Source organism: Gopherus evgoodei, chromosome 15, assembly GCF_007399415.2.
Source record: "Gopherus evgoodei ecotype Sinaloan lineage chromosome 15, rGopEvg1_v1.p, whole genome shotgun sequence".
NCBI lineage: Eukaryota > Metazoa > Chordata > Testudines > Testudinidae > Gopherus > Gopherus evgoodei.
This window is the reverse complement of record NC_044336.1, coordinates 489,620-505,018: the sequence shown is the minus strand read 5'-3', so window position 1 is coordinate 505,018 and position 15,399 is coordinate 489,620. Positions and strand designations below refer to the sequence as shown.

At 45.2% G+C, this 15,399-nt stretch overlaps 1 protein-coding gene across 1 annotated transcript in view; it reads left to right on the top strand.

Annotated features, from left to right (window-relative positions):
- LOC115635670 (zinc finger protein 436-like) overlaps positions 1–14,995 on the top strand; it is a 340,481-nt gene extending 325,486 nt beyond the window's left edge. The window contains exons 2-4 of the mRNA XM_030534760.1: positions 4,254–4,455; positions 12,385–12,501; positions 12,801–14,995. Of these exons, the coding sequence (XP_030390620.1) occupies positions 4,296–4,455; positions 12,385–12,501; positions 12,801–14,083 (1,560 nt within the window). The 5' untranslated portion in view covers positions 4,254–4,295 and the 3' untranslated portion in view covers positions 14,084–14,995. The remainder of the gene's footprint in view (positions 1–4,253; positions 4,456–12,384; positions 12,502–12,800) is intronic.
- Positions 14,996–15,399: the final 404 nt, after the last annotated feature.

Below are 15,399 nucleotides of genomic sequence, written 5' to 3'. Positions count from 1 at the left end.
TATCTAGGTAGCCAAATACGCATAACTAGTGTTACCGACTTTTGCCATTTTACCATGAGGATGGCAGGTATTTGATGTTTTTATTCTGAAAGCAAAAGCTTCTGGAATCAAAAGATTGCATGAGAATCACAGCTTCCATTAAGAATAATAATAATAAATTTTTTTTGAACTTATGCTTTTGGGAGAAAAAAGTGAATATATGAATCTAGTGTACCCTAAAGGCTCAGAAACAAAAATGCAAATAAAAAGAAACCCAGACATCTTTGGTTTGAACCCATTATGCTTTGGTGCGTGAGGTGCTATGTGAATTGTTGGCTTATCACGACTGTATATCTATGTTTAGCCAAAATTACAGTAGAAATTTGCCTTTGAGAGGGATTCCACACAAGAGAGTGTTACTAGGTTGACCCAAGTTGATGGCCAATGTTCAAGGCACTGCACACTGTTCCAGTTGGGAGTAGAATTTGAGGATGAGTCTGGTATCTTTCATACAATCTTGTTTATTTACCAAGTATGTAGGAAAGGCTGTTTCCACATTAATAAGGAGGGAGCAAAGCACCCTACCTTTTGCTCACAGCTCCAAATTCCCTCAGCCAACTTGTTCAGCGGGTGTGTGACTCTCTCTCTCTCTCTCTCTCTCTCTCTCTCTCAGCCTTGGGTGTGCCCTTTGCTATTGTGTCTTTGTTATCATGTCTCACATTTAACCTGAATGAAGGGCAGCTGCTCCATTCATCATTTCAAGGGGTTGTGAGGCAACCAGTAACAAGAGAACAGGGCTGCCCTCAGTGGGGAAGTCAGTAAATCATGAATGAGGTAGCACAATGCCATCCCTGTGCAGTCTTAACCAAAGGAACTGATGGTGAGCTAAGAACAGGGGTTCTCAAACTGGGGTCAGGACCCCTCAGGGGTTCACAAGGTTATTACATGGGGGGTTGTGAGCTATCGGCCTCCACCCCAAACCCTGCTTTGACTCCAGTATTTATAATGGTGTTAAATTAAAAACACTATTTAATATATTTTTAAGGGGGTGTCACACTCAGAGGCTTGCTATGTGAAAGGGGTCACCAGTACAAAAGTGTGAGAACCACTGGCTAAGAACAAGAGTCATATGAACATTTAAAATAAATAATGAAAAGCAGTGAAACTGCATTAACCTGTGGATTACAGGAAAGGAAGTAAAATGCAACACGGAGTCCTGTTACACCTTATCGACCAGCTGTCAGCAACCTCTGGCACGTGACTCGCCAGGATAAGCATCCTGGCAGGCTGGGCCAGTTTGTTTACCTGCTGCATCAGCAGGTTCAGATGATTGCGGCTCCCACTGGCCATGGTTTGCCATCCTAGGCCAATGGAGGCAGCGGGAAGCTGTGGCCTGCACATCCCTTGCCCGCGCTGCTTCCTGCTGCCCCCATTGGCCTGGGATGGTGAACCACGGCCAGTGGGAGCTACGATCGGCCAAACCTGCTGATGTGGCAGGTAAACAAACTGGCCCGGCCCGCCAGCATGCTTACCCTGGTGAGCCGAGTGCCAGAGGTAGCCGACCCCTGTTATAGACTAAGAAATGTATTGGAGCATAAGCTTTTGTGGGTGAATATGTGTCTGAGGAAGTCGGTATTCACCCACAAAAGCCTATGCTCCAATACATTTGTTAGTCTGTAAGGTGCCACTGGACTCTGTTGCTTTTCACAGATCCAGACTAACACCGCTATCCCTCTGATACAGGAAAGGGAGTGCAATTCAGGCAATCAGAACAGTACTTGCTCCTTGCCCTGACTTTTCCTAATCTGACCATCTCCTTCTCTTGCCTCTACCAGTTCTCTCCTTTGGACACATTTTTTATCCCTCCACGATTTCTCTCCTTCTTTCCCCTCTCATTTTCTCCCACTTTTAGCACCATTTCCTTGCCGCAGGAAGCAGATTGGGAGGGTAGAAGGGCAGAGTGAGGGCAGCGGCTTCAGCAGATGCCACTGAGCCAACCTGGTTTCGGTCCAGCAAAGAAGCAAATGCGGCAGGAAGCAGTTTCTCACCTGATTCTTCCGCCGCATCCCTGTCCGGGACGAGGGGGAGGGGACATTCCTGCTGGGACAGCAAAATAAATAGCACAGAGTGGCCGAGGGAGACGGCCACACAGGAGCCTTCTCAGAGCCCGGGATGGCACCAGGACTCTGTGTCTACACTCTGTGGGTTTCTCTCGGTTCAGGAAGGAGAGAAGGATTCTTGTTGGCGTCCAGCAGCTGAGGGGTTAACAGTATAATGCCAGACTGCTGCTCTGCTTAGTGCTGGCTCTTGCTGCTGCACAGGTGGGGGTTGGACTTCCTGGGTCAAACACTGACTGCTGCTTCCAGCTCCATTGTGAGCCGGGAGCTGCTGCTCGCTCCCCAGCGGGGTTTGTACGGGGACAGACCTGCGCTAACCCGCCTCTGTGCCCGGGGGACTTTCTGCGGGGGCTGGAACCAGCCCCTGGGGCAGCCTCGAGCTCTGCCGACACCAGCCCCCGAGCCGGAGCCTGCAGGTGAGGGGAGAGACCCGGGGTAAGGGCTGGGGCCGGGCAGGAAAGTGACTCTGCACCGACGGCCCCTCCTCGCCCCAGCTCTGCTCCCGGGAGTAGGTGTCTGCGAGTCCCGGAGCTGCTGCCCTCCCCGCCCCCCGCCCTACCCCCTGAGCGCCTGCAGGAGCCGAGCCAGTTCCGGGAGAGCGAACGGGCCGGGCTGGCCAGGGACCGAGTCTCCCAGCCCGAGGTGACGGGGCAGAAGGGAGACAGGAGCAGAGACTGGCGGGGGCAGCAGGAGCAATCAGTGGGGAGGGAGGTTCCCGGCTCCCAGCCCTGCCCAGCCCCATTCTCTGCAGCACCCCGGGGCACATGGACTTTCCGGGGGAGGAGCAGGGAGAGGAAAAGCCAGTTCCTGCCTCTGCCTGGTCCCCACGCTGCTGAAGGGATGTGCTGCCCTAGGGACAGCAGACGAGATCCCCAAAGTGGCACCTTTGGTTCTGTTCTTTCAGTATAGCTGGAGCACAGTGACACTGACAGTGTTGGCTGCACCGTTTTAGTCTGAAGGAACCTTTCCAGTTCCTTATAACACACTCAGAGTTACTAGACAGGCCTCAGGTATGATACAGACTGACAATTCCTTTGTTCATCTTAGGGCAGAGAGTCTCTGTCCTGGATGAATTTATTTGGATAGTTTGATATGGGAAAACACTTGGCTTGTTTTTGAGAAGGGGCCTGGGAAAAGAGCAAATTACGATTTTACCATTTTATTTTTTAAACTAATTCTAGTCCCTTAAGAGTTTGGGTAAAATTTTTACATTTGACTGAGAATTCCTATTCAAGAGACAAGGTGGGTAAGGTAATATCTTATTGGACCAACCTCTGTTCATGAGAGAGACCAGCTTTTGCCCCACAGAGGGTATGTCTACACAGCAAAAGAAAACTCATCAGTTGGCTTGTCCTAGCCAGCATGGGCTCATAGGGCTCCGGTAGCAGGGTTCTTTCATTGCTACCTAGACTTCCTGGTTTGGGCTGGCCCCACAGGGTGAAAGTGATTAACCACTGGAACAAATGACCAAAGGAAGTGGTGGATTCTCCATCTCTTGATGTCGTCAAATAAACACTGGATGCTTTTCTGACAAATATACTTTAGACAAATGCAGGTCAGAACCGGGTAATGGGGTAAAATGCAAGGGACCGTGACATACAGAAGATCAGACTAGATGATCTCCTAGTCCTTTCTGGCTTTAAGCTGTATGAGTCTTCAGAACTCATCCTGCAACCACTCACACATATTTAATATTAAGCATCTCAGTGGCCTCATTGACTTCACTTACTCTCTGTCACTGACAGTGTTTAAAAGTCTCTGTGGTTTAGTCCTTGTGGGAGGGGCTGGACTGTAAATAAAATGATGAAAGCCAGGATCCTTAAAAAACAGGAGACTAATGTAGAAACCTGTGTTCAGGCAGCTCAGTCATTGGCCTGATTATCAGCAAGGATGGACGCTCAGAACAGACCCAATGTGGCAGGCTCAGCATTCTTGAAGTGCAGGCCACTTGTTGAGAGACTTGACTATGCATTTGGGACTTGACTTTGGGCTGTTTTTTTTGTTTTGTTTTGTTTTTTAGTGTCTTGACTCAAGCATTCTCCAGGATGACAGAGTCTAGAGTGCCTGTTGGCAGGGAAGGAGTCTGGGGGAAATCGGGGTGTGTAATGTATTAAACCCCTTCTGAAACCTTCCCTATCACCCTTCTCAATCTGACAGGCTGCAAAATAAAACCCACATTTGCTCCAGTTCATTCCATCCATGGAGAGACAAGGAAGGAAAATGGCTGCAGCGGAGCCAGTGACCTTCGAGGAGGTTGCTGTGTATTTCAGCGAGGAAGAATGGGCCTTGCTGGACCTGGGTCAGAGAGCCCTGTACAGGGATGTTATGCAGGAGAATTATGAGACTGTGACCTCATTGGGTAAGGATTCCTGTCCCCTTTTATATTAGAAGCTGTGGGGTCTCAGAACTGGAAGTGCTAATAAATAAATACAACTATGACATTATTGGCATTACTGAAACTTGGTGGGATAATACACACGACTGGAATGTTGGTGTGGATGGGTATAGTTTGCTCAGGAAGGATAGACAGGGGAAAAAGGGAGGAGGTGTTGCCTTATATATTAAAAATGTGCACACTTGGACTGAGATGGAGATGGACATAGGAGACGGAAGTGTGGAGAGTCTCTGGGTTAGGCTAAAAGGGGTAAAAAACACGGGTGATGTCGTGCTGGGAGTCTACTACAGGCCACCTAATCAGGTGGAAGAGGTGGATGAGGCTTTTTTCAAACAACTAACAAAATAATCCAAAGCCCAAGATTTGGTGGTGATGGGGACTTCAACTATCCAGATATATGTTGGGAAAATAACACCGCAGGGCACAGACTATCTAATAAGTTCCTGGACTGCATTGCAGACAACTTTTTATTTCAGAAAGTTGAAAAAGCTACTAGGGGGGAAACTGTTCTAGACTTGATTTTAACAAATAGGGAGGAACTTGTTGAGAATTTGAAAGTAGAAGGAAGCTTGGGTGAAAGTGATCATGAAATCATAGAATTTGCAATTCTAAGGAAGGGTAGAAGGGAGTACAGCAGAATAGAGACAATGGATTTCAGGAAGGCGGATTTTGGTAAGCTCAGAGAGCTGATAGGTAAGGTCCCATGGGAATTAAGACTGAGGGGAAAAACAACTGAGGAAAGTTGGCGGTTTTTCAAAGGGACACTATTAAGGGCCTAAAAGCAAGTTATTCCAGTGGTTAGGAAAGATAGAAAATGTGGCAAAAGACCACCTTGGCTTAACCACGAGATCTTGTGTGACCTACAAAATAAAAAGGTGTCATATAAAAAATGGAAACTAGGTCAGATTACAAAGGATGAATATAGGCAAATAACACAGGAATGCAGAGGCAAGATTAGAAAAGCAAAGGCACAAAATGAACTCAAACTAGCTATGGGAATAAAGGGAAGCAAGAAGACTTTTTATCAATACATTAGAAGCAAGAGGAAGACCAAGGACAGGGTAGGCCCACTGCTCAATGAGGAGGGGGAAACAGTAACGGGAGACTTGGAAATGGCAGAGATGCTTAATGACTTCTTTGTTTCAGTCTTCACTGAGAAGTCTGAAGGAATGTCTAGTATAGTGAATGCTTATGGGAAGAGGGTAGGTTTAGAAGAGAAAATAAAAAAAGAGCAAGTAAAAAATCACTTCGAAAAGTTAGATGCCTGCAAGTCACCAGGGCCTGATGAAATGCATCCTAGAATACTCAAGGAGTTAATAGAAGAGGTATCTGAGCCTCTAGCTATTATCTTTGGGAAATCATGGGAGACGGGGGAGATTCCAGAAGACTGGAAGGGGGCAAATATAGTGCCCATCTATAAAAAGGGAAATAAAAACAACCCAGGAAACTACAGACCAGTTAGTTTAACTTCTGTGCCAGGGAGGATAATGGAGCAGATAATCAAAGAAATCATCTGCAGACACTTGGAAGGTGGTAAGGTGATAGGGAATAACCAGCATGGATTTATAAAGAACAAATCGTGTCAAACTAATCTGATAGCATTCTTTGATAGGATAACTAGCCTTGTGGATAAGGGAGAAGCGGTGGATGTGATATACCTAGACTTTAGTAAGGCATTTGATACAGTCTCGCATGATATTCTTATAGATAAACTAGGAAAGTACAATTTAGATGGGGCTACTATAAGGTGGGTGCATAACTGGCTGGATAACTGTACTCAGAGAGTAGTTGTTAATGGCTCCCAATCCTGCTGGAAAGGTATAACAAGTGGGGTTCCGCAGGGGTCTGTTTTGGGACCGGTTCTGTTCAATATCTTCATCAACGATTTAGATGTTGGCATAGAAAGTACGCTTATTAAGTTTGCGGACGATACCAAACTGGGAGGGATTGCAACTGCTTTGGAGGACAGGGTCAAAATTCAAAATGATCTGGACAAATTGGAGAAATGGTCTGAGGTAAACAGGATGAAGTTCAATAAAGATAAATGCAAAGTGCTCCACCTAGGAAGGAACAATCAGTTTCACACATACAGAATGGGAAGAGACTGTCTAGGAAGGAGTATGGCAGAAAGAGATCTAGGGGTCACAGTAGACCACAAGCTTAATATGAGTCAACAGTGTGATACTGTTGCAAAAAAAGCAAACATGATTCTGGGATGCATTAACAGGTGTGTTGTAAACAAGACACGAGAAGTCATTCTTCCGCTTTACTCTGCGCTGGTTAGGCCTCAACTGGAGTATTGTGTCCAGTTCTGGGCACCGCATTTCAAGAAAGATGTGGAGAACTTGGAGAGGGTCCAGAGAAGAGCAACAAGAATGATTAAAGGTCTTGAGAACATGACCTATGAAGGAAGGCTGAAGGAATTGGGTTTGTTTAGTTTGGAAAAGAGAAGACTGAGAGGGGACATGATAGCAGTTTTCAGGTATCTAAAAGGGTGTCATCAGGAGGAGGGAGAACACTTGTTCACCTTAGCCTCCAATCATAGAACAAGAAGCAATGGGCTTAAACTGCAGCAAGGGAGATTTAGGTTGGACATTAGGAAAAAGTTCCTAACTGTCAGGGTAGTTAAACACTGGAATAGATTGCCTAGGGAAGTGGTGGAATCTCCATCTCTGGAGATATTTAAGAGTAGGTTAGATAAATGTCTATTAGAGATGGTCTAGACAGTATTTGGTCCTGCCATGCGGGCAGGGGACTGGACTCGATGACCTCTCGAGGTCCCTTCCAGTCCTAGAGTCTATGAGTCTATGAGAAGCATCTGGGTCAGCTTTTCTTCAGGATTCTTAATTGGTCCCCCATATTTCTGTGATGATCAGCCCTATTAGTCTCTAGATCATGTGTCTGTGAGACTGTCCCTTCCCACAGGATAGATGATTGAGGGACATATTGATGGTGCTTGTCATGGTATAATTCCCCACTCTGAACCTTAGCATCCAAAAGATGGGGTACCAGCGTGAATTCCTCTAAGCTCAATTACCAGCTTAGTACTTGTAGCGCTGCCACCAACCAGGAATTTCAGTGCCTAGTACACCCTGGTCCCTGCAAAACCTTGCCCAGGGACCCCCAAGACCCAGACTCTCTGGATCTTAACACAAGGAAAGTAAACCCTTTCCCTCACCGTTGCCTCTCCCAGGCTTCCCCTCCCTGGGTTACCCTGGAAGATCACTGTGATTCAAACTCCTTGAATCTTAAAACAGAGAGGAAAATTCACCTTCCCCCCTCCTTCTCTCTCCCCCTCCCAGACTCTCCCTGAGAGAGACAGTAATCCTAACACAGAGAGAAATTAGCCTCTCTCTCCACCTTCCCTCCTTTCTCCTCACCAATTCCCTGGTGAATCCAGACCCCATTCCCTGGGGTCTCACACCAGAATAAAAAAACAATCAGGTTCTTAAACAGGAAACTTTTAATTAAATAGAGAAAAACAGTAAAAATTATCTTTGTAAATTTAAAATGGAATAGGTACAGGGTCTTTCCGCTATAGACACTGGGAATACCCTCCCAGCCTAAGTATACAAGTACAAATTAAAATCCTTTCAGCCAAATACACATTTGAACTCCTCCCAGCCAAATACACATTTGCAATTAAAGAAAACAAACAAGCCTAACTCGCCTTATCTACCTAGTACTTACTATTCTGGACATATAAGAGACTGTATCAGAGAGATTGGAGAGAAACCTGGTTGCACGTCTGGTCCCTCTCAGAACCCAGAGAGAACAACAACCAAAATCTAACAGCACACACAAAAACTTCCCTCCCTCAAGATTTGAAAGTATCCTGTCCTCTGGTCAGGTGACAGCCAGGCTCACTGATCTTGTTAACCCTTTACAGGCAAAAGAGATATGAAGTACTTCTGTTCTATTAACTCTTACTTATCTGTTTATGACAGTGCTACTCTTCCCAGAGCCAAGAATTTTAAGTGCACTTTATCTCCATTTTGATTGCATTCTGCCTGAGCCAGATAGGTTAGCAGGAGGTGCCAGATGTTTCAAACTCTTCTGCCTGTCAGGAAGGCCATGGACCAGAGTCATGAGGCTGGTTGCCATTAGTGTCTCTAGAGCTGCTTCTTCTGCCAAGGTGCTGAGTTCTTGGAAGGAGGATGTTGGTCCTGGTGTTTCTTCTTGCCCATGATGGTTCCTTGCACTGAGAGTGGCTGTTTGGGGCTGAGGGAGGGTTTATGAAGTAATTGGTAGTCTGAGAGAATTCTGTGAGTCTATCGCTATACTGTGTGAATGTCGGGGGGACTGTCCAGGGAGGTTAGAAGAATATTCACAAATTGGCAAGGTGTTCATAAAAGTACCACAAGAATGATTTCAAGTTTGGAAAGTGTGCCTTAGAGTAGGAGACTTAAAGAGCTCAGTATATTGAGTTTATCCAGGAGAAGATTAAGCGATATTTTAAACAAAAACCTTAGGTATCTACAGAGGGAGATTTCTGACAGCAGAGGGCTGCTTAATCTAGCAGATAAAATCAGAAGGAGATCCAGTGGCTGGAAGCTGAAGTTGGATAAATTCAGACCAGTCATAAAGTGCAGATGTTTAACAGTGAGGTGGATTAACCACTGGAATTACTTACTCAGGGATGTGGTGGATTCTTCATCACTAGGCATCTTTGACTTAAGCTTGGATGTCTCATTCTAATAAATATAGTCTAGCTCAATCACAAGATATGGGCTTGATGTAGGAATCCTGGGTAAGGTTGTCTTGACCTGTCTAACATACAGGAAGTCAGACTAGATAATCATAATACTCCCTTCTGGCCTTTACATCTGGTAATCTGTGTTTGCAGATCTGTAGATTAGTCAGAAATCTGGTCAAGTCCCAATTCAGCAAACTTCCCTATTCACCAAGCACCAATTTGACTCAAGCACTAACTATTAGAGAGATGCTCAACTAGGAACCTGGGGGACTATGGGGATTCACTTGGTGGGATTTCTTTGGATGGAGTTGTCCTGCATCTAAGGAAGAGAAGGAGTGAAATTAGTAGAATAAGAACAATGTTCTTCCAAAAAGCAGACTTTCACAAACTCTGAGAACTTGGTACGTATGATCCCATAGAAAGAAATGTAAGGGAAAAAGGAGTTCAGGAGAGCTGGCAGTTTCTCAGAGACAATATTTACAAGCCAAAAGCATATCCCAATAACACGGAAAGATAGGAAGAATAGCAAGGGGCCAGTATCGCTGCATCAGGAGGTCTTAAATGACATGAGCATTGAAAAGGAATCCTGCAAGAAGTGGAAACATGGACAACTTGCTAAGGATGAGTATGAAATAACGGCCGAGGCATGTAGCAAGAAAATCAGAAACTCTGAGGCACATTACAAATAGCAGTGGACTTAAAAGGCAATAAAAGGTGGTCCTGTAAATACATGAGGAGCAAGAGAAAAACAAACGACAGTGTAGGCCACTACTTGGAGCGGAAGGAGAGCTAAAAATGATAACATTAAGAAAGCTGAGTTGTTAATTCTTATTTTCCTTTAGTGTTTAGTAAAAAAAGTTAACGTTGACCAGATGCTTAATAGAAGGAACACAAGCCAGAGTAGAGAAAGAATAGATTGAATACATCTAATTTAAATATTCTTGAAGTCAATAGGGACTGACAAAATTCACCCTGGGGTACTTAAGGAACTAGCTGAAGCAATCTCAAAACTAATAACAGCAGCAAAGAATCCTGTGGCACCTTATAGACTAACAGACGTTTTGGAGCATGAGCTTTCGTGGGTGAATACCCACTTCCTCACATGCATCTGAGGAAGTGGGTATTCACCCACGAAAGCTCATGCTCCAAAACGTCTGTTAGTCTATAAGGTGCCACAGGATTCTTTGCTGCTTTTACAGATCCAGACTAACACGGCTACCCTCTGATACTTAAAACTAATAACAGTTATCTTTGAGAATTCATGGAGAACAGGTGAGGTCCCAGAGACTGGAGAAGGACAAACATAGTACTTATCATTTAAAAGGGGAACTAAGATGACTTGTGAATTATAGGCCAATCAGCCTAAGCTTGATACCTGTATAGACATTTAACCAAATTATTAAACAATCAATTTGTAAGCACCTAGTGGATAAGTAATAGCCAACATTGATTTGTCAAGAATAAATCAAGTCAAGTCCAAAGTGTTACACTGAGGAAGGATAAATCAAGTGCACAAATACACAATGTGCAATAACTGGCCAGGAAGTAGTACTGTAGAAAAGCATTTGGGAGTTACAGTGGATCACAAACTGAATGTGAGCCAACAATGTGATGTAACTGCAAAAAAGGCTAATATCATGCTAGGTTGAGTCATATGTATGACACGGTAGGTAATTGTCCCTCTCTGCTTGGCACTGACGAGGACTCATTTGGAGTACTGTGGACACTTCTGGGTGCCTCACTTTTGGAAAGATGTGGCAAATTGAAGAGATTATAGAGGAGAGCAAAAAATATTATTAAAGGTTTCGAAAGCCTGACCTATGCGAAAAGGCAAAAAGAAGTGGACATGTTTAGTCTTGAGAAAAGAAGACTGAGTGGGAGACCTGATAGCAGTCTCCAAATGTGGGAAGGGGTGTTATGAAGAGGAAGGTGATCGATTGTTTTCTACAGAATGTAGGACATGAAATGATGGGTTTAACCTGCGGCAAGGGAGATTTAGTTTTGATATTAGAAAAACTTTCTATCTGTAAGGACAGTTAGGTAGTGAAACAGGTTACCAAGACAAGTTGTGAAATCCCAGGCTTTGTCTACACTACACAGGTTTTTAGGAGAGCACTCCTGTCAACAGCATGCTGTTCACACTGGCACTTGTCATAGCAAAACTTTTGTCTTTCGGGTGGTGAAGGTATTTAACACCTCTAAAAGACAAGAGTTTTGTCATTCGATCTCCAGTATAGACAAAGAGCCAGTCACTGGTTGCTTTCAAGAACAGGATAGACAAACATCTGCCAGAGTCGGTCTTGGGATACCTGGTTCTGTCTCAATGTAGAGGGCTGAGACAGATGAATTCTTGATTTTCTTTTCAGCAGCGCATTTCTATGATTCTATGATTTGAGCCAAGGTGAGAGAAGAACGTCTACTCCACAGCCAGAGCTGTCCTCTCTGGGTCTGAGGTGTATGGAGCAAGCTAAGGGGGTAGGAAAAGCAAATTCTGGGCCTGAGGTATGAGCCAGCTAGACCCCAGCAGGGGCAGATCGGGTCTTATGGATAATAGGGAAGGGCTGAATGACAGTTAATCAGCAAGTGTATGGGGGCCCTTTTCCTGGTCCATCGTGACTCATAGACAGCTTTTTGCTCCCTGTGTTGGACAGGGAGCAGGTGTCTAATGATCTTTTTCCAGGCCCTGGGTGGTGTTTCCTCTGTTTATTTCTGAACAGCTTGTCATTGGGGGAGAATCTAGGGTCCCCAATCAGGTGACACAGCCCTGTGGAGCTAGGTGATGCATGAATGCAGACTAGGAGAGAGTCTCCATACCAAAGAGTGGATGGTCTGAGTAATATCCTCCTGTTCTGCCTTGTGTTGAGAAGGGATGTAGAAGTGGTGGTGGTAGGAGGGAGATGTGACTGTAAATGATGGAGGCTAAGTTGTACCCCAGGTACCTTCAGAGTGTAGCAACTCTGCTCAGCTCCTCAGGGGAATAAGTCAGGGCCATTCCCTAGGCAGAGTGGGTGAACCCTGCTCCAGACCAGTGGATCATGGGATCTTGAATGATTTATAGCCCAGTCCCCGTAGGGTTGGGGGTAGGGAGAGGAAGAAGCTTCTCTGGGTGGGCTGCTCAGATCCTTGGTTTGGAAGTAATAACAGGCCTGAGCTTAATGACCAAGATCAACACTTGTTTTCTCACCCTCTCTGCCAAGCAGGATTCCCAGTTTCCAAACCTGATGTGATCTCCCAGCTGGAACAAGGGGAGAGGCTGTGCATTTCCAACCTCCGGGACTATGAGGAAAGGGAGTTTCTGAGAGACCCCCACACAGGTGAAAAATCAGTTAAACTTACTCAGAAATCAATTATTCTGTCATCCTGGTAGATGTCACGGATGCATTTTCATCAAGCTTTATCTGACCCTTCAGCCCCTGCCTTCATCTGTGCTCACAGCATGTGGAGGAAGGTTGAGTCCCCTCCTGTGGGAAAGGGTGTGGGGGGAGCAGGATTCAGCTCCTGATAGTTCAGTCTCCCCAGCTGTTATTTGGGTTTGTTCTCCCCTTTCTTATTCCCCTTTCTGAGGTCCCCGGCACAGGGACTGACTCCTGTCTGGATTTGCTCTCTGTCCCAGCAGGTGATGGGATGATGAGTGAGAACAAGGAGGAAAATCCTCAGCAGGAAGGTCCTGAGCAAAGGGAGCCACAGGGGACAGTATCAGGAAGAGCTGAAGGGCATGTTTCCCAGAGTCCTGAGCAGAGAAAAGCCTGTGAAATTCAGTGCAGACCAAAAAGGAAGCAGGGAAACCACTCAGAGAAGACACTGGGTAAATCCACTCACAAGAGCAGAGGCATCAAGAAAATCAAAGAAACTGTTCAACTGAGAATCCCCACTGGAGAGAGTCCCTACTCATGTGGTGACTGTGGGAAAAGCTTGAGTCAGAGCTTAACCCTTATTCACCGTCAGAGAATCCACATGGGAGAGAAACCCTACAAATGTAATGAGTGTGGGAAAAGCTTCAGTGTGAGCTCAAAGTTTTTGTTACATCAGAGAACTCACACAGGAGAAAGACCCTATGATTGCCCCGTGTGTGGGAAAAGTTTCAGTGTGAGCTCCAACCTTATTCAGCATCAGAGAATCCATACGGGAGAAAAACCCTATAAGTGTCCTGACTGCGGGAAAAGCTTCAATCAGAGTTCAAATCTTCTGTCACATCAGAGAATCCACACAGGAGAGAAACCCTTTGAATGTCTCGAGTGCAGGAAAAGCTTCAGTCGTAGATCAACCCTTCTATCACATCAGAGAATTCACACAGAAGAGAAACCCTATACCTGTGCTGAGTGTGGGAAAAGCTTCGGTCACAGTGCACATCTTACTAGTCACCAGAGGACCCACACAGGAGAGAAACCCTACAAATGCAGTGAATGTGGGAAAAGCTTTAGTCAAAGCTCAAACCTTTATACACATCAGAGAATTCACATGGGAGAGAGACTCTATAACTGCCCTGACTGTGGGGAAAGCTTCAGACTGAAGTCAACTCTTGTTACTCACAAGAGAATCCACATGGCTGAGAAACCCTTTAAATGCCTCGAATGTGGGAAAAGCTTCAATGCGAGCTCAGCCCTTAGGAAACATCAGAGAATCCACAGTGGAGAGAGACCGTATAAATGTCTTCACTGTGGGAAAAGTTTCTGTAGCAGCTCAGCCCTTTGTAATCATCAGAGCACTCACCTTGAGGACAGACCCTACAAATGCAATGAGTGCAGGAAAAGCTTCAGTCAAAGTTCCAATCTTATTCAACATCAGAGAATCCACACAGGAGAGAGACCGTATAACTGCCCCGACTGTGGGAAAAGCTTCAGTCGGAAATCAACCCTAATTAAGCATCAGAGAACCCACGTGGCGGAGAGAGACTAAGTGAGCTAAATGTGGGAAAGGCTTCAGTGAGAGCTCAAACCTCATTACACATCAGAGAATCCACACAGGACACAACCTCTAGGAATGGGTCATGTATATAAGACCTATTGAGTACCATGAATCTCAAAGGGTCAGGCCAGGCTGGAGTGGCCCTGTAATGAGGACCTGCAATAGTTAGTTATTAAAGCAGAGAAGGAAATCACATGTCTGGAACAAAACTGTGTAGGCCAAGAGGCTGAGATAAGATTCCCATGTTGTGATGAGATTTGTTTATTACACTTCCCCCGACCCCAACCTGCACTCCCACACATACCTCACCATGTACCCCTTACATCCACACCCCACCCCGACCCATATACATCTGACTCACACCCCTAGACCTATGATTCCCAGTGGGGGGCGGGTGCTGTTTGCTCAGGGGAACAACATCCTTGACTTCCAAAAGAAAGTGAAATTGTCTTTCTACATGCTTCAGGACAAGAAACGTTCTTCCCGTACTTTAAAGCTCCCTCTCTCTTATTTGGGCCATCAGCTAATCAGAAGGATTTTTAATGATATGCAAGAAGAAATAGCAATAGCACATCTGCAGGAAGGGAAACTAAACCCATCTGAAACCTAACCTGTACTGAAGTCCACTCTGAACTCTTACCAATTCTGAAATAAGGAAAAAAATCTTGCTCTTCAAATAGCCACGATGAACCCATCAGTGAAGTTTATAATCTTTAAAAATAAAAAGTGGAATGGCTCATCAAATGTGTCTACTCACTTTTAAAAGAAATAATGAGTCCTTTGGCTGTCAGGCAGAAATGAGGGAGAGCTGCAGAATGGGTGTTCATCAATCATGCTGGGCAGCAGGAGGAGCATAGTCAAAGCAGAACAAAAAAAAACTGGAGAAAAAAACCCCTTTCTCATAGAATCACAGAATTTCAGGGCTGGAAGGGACCTAGAGAAGTCATCAAGTCCAGCCTCCTGCTCCTTGGCCAGCGGACCAAGTAAACCTAGACCATCCTTGACCGGTGTTTGTCCAATTTGTTTTTAAAAGCTTCCGATGATGGGGACTCCTCCACCTCCCTTGGAAGCCAATTGAAGAGCTTAACAACCCTTATATTTAGAAATATTTCCTAATATCTCATCTAAATCTCCCTTGCTGCAGATTAAGCCCATCCCTTCATGTCCTATCTTCAGTGGACATGGAGGACAATTGTTTATCATCCCCTTTATAACAGCTCTTAACATATTGAAAGACTGTTATCAGGTCACCCCTCAGTCTTCTGTTCTCAAGACTAAACATGCCCATTTTTTAAATCTTTACTCAT